This window comes from Plasmodium gaboni (assembly GCF_001602025.1).
Source record: "Plasmodium gaboni strain SY75 chromosome Unknown, whole genome shotgun sequence".
Lineage (NCBI taxonomy): Eukaryota > Apicomplexa > Aconoidasida > Haemosporida > Plasmodiidae > Plasmodium > Plasmodium gaboni.
Window position 1 is genome coordinate 7096 of NW_017385484.1, and position 1637 is coordinate 8732.

Sequence of the window (1637 nt, forward strand, 5' to 3'; positions counted from 1 at the left end):
TTGCAATAATTTTAAGAATTTAATATATATTTAAATAAAATTATTATATTAAAGAATACAAATATTATCTAAAACATATATATAATTTATAAGTCAACAACACTATATATATATATATATATATATATAATATATTATTTTAAATCTCTAATAATAATATTTGGATTAAATATTTTTATTAATGTAATATAATTACTAATATTATAATGTAATATATATATATATATATATATATATTATCTTTATTTTTCTGTTAAAATAATTTTCAATAGTTATTTAAAAACACAATTAACTCTTTTGCTAAATCTTTTAGTGAGGGATCTAATTGGTTATTTGTTTGTAATAAATTAACTAATATATTTATATGATCTTCTAATGAATTTTTTCGTTCAACTTTTTTTTTATATTCTTCATAAATTAATAATAAATCGTTTTTATTAATTAACTCAAGGATAACTTTAAATAATTCCTAATGAGATTCTTTTAAATCACTAGAATCCTTAATTTCCTCTGAAGCAGCATCATTTAAATCATTTTTGTTTACTTTTTCAACTACTGCAGCTACAGATTCGGTTTCTACTTCTTCATCATTTATGGATTCATTTTCTTGATTTTCAGGCTTTGTGTCTTCATTTTCTTTAATTATATCTTCTTTTTCCCATGAGGTAATTTTTATATGTTCTAGGAAAGCATTATCTTTCTTATTGTTATTGGGTTTATAAATTGGAGCACCACCTGCAAATTCCCATGCAAAAAAGCGGTTAAGTGAATCTCCATTTTGATTGTTTTCATTTCTATTGTTTGCTATTGGTACTTGAGGTCTAGAAGGTCTTCCTTGTTCTGCATCTTGAGGTACATTTCCAGGTGGGGATGTAGTTGAAGATTCTGATCTATCAGCACTAGGTACAATAGAAGATGATACAGCTGTTCCTGCAGATTTTTCGTTTTGATTGGAAAGAGGCGATGTTAAAAAATTAACAATTCCTGAAGTAAACGAGCTAAAAAATCCTCCATACTTCAATTTTTGGTCTTCTAATTGATATCGTTCATTTTTGTAATTATCATTTGTAGGTTGTGTATGTTTTGATTTATTCTCAGTATCAACAGATATACCATTATTGTATACATTATTATCTGCACTTGCTTGAACATCATCTGAATTATCAATTATAATATTTTTTGTCACATTTGTTTTTAATGAATTATTACTATTTTTCTCCCCTTCATTATTATATATATTTAAAATGTCATTCTGTTTTTCTATACTTTCTGAAGTTTCCAATTGAGTTTTAATATTATCATTTTTATTTTCTATATTTTTGTCATTTATTGAAGAACCATTTCTTACATTCTTTTGTTTCTCTTTTTTAATTTTCTTACTTATAGTATTGCTTTGAAATAAAGAGAAATTTAATATTAGAAAAATATAAAATATAATATTCAAAAACTTATTCATCGTTTATTATTTATTTATTTTTTATAAAAAACAAATTATAAGTATGAAGATAAATAAAAATATACGTAAATATTTTAATATGTGAATATTTATTATAAAAATTTAATAATATAATTCTAAAAATAAGAAAAGAAATATTGAAAAAAAAAAAAAATTAAAATTATTTTCTTTAAATTATAAA

The 1637-nt window shown here is 21.4% G+C and overlaps 1 protein-coding gene across 1 annotated transcript; it reads right to left on the reverse strand.

Annotated features, from left to right (window-relative positions):
* Window positions 1-469: 469 nt before the first annotated feature.
* PGSY75_0012500B (merozoite surface protein (MSP11)) lies at window positions 470-1456 on the reverse strand (the record flags this gene model as incomplete). The annotated part of the gene is made up of 1 exon (XM_018783264.1): window positions 470-1456. The coding sequence occupies one exon, from the start codon at window positions 1454-1456 to the stop codon at window positions 470-472; it is 987 nt and encodes a 328-aa protein (XP_018638752.1).
* Window positions 1457-1637: the final 181 nt, after the last annotated feature.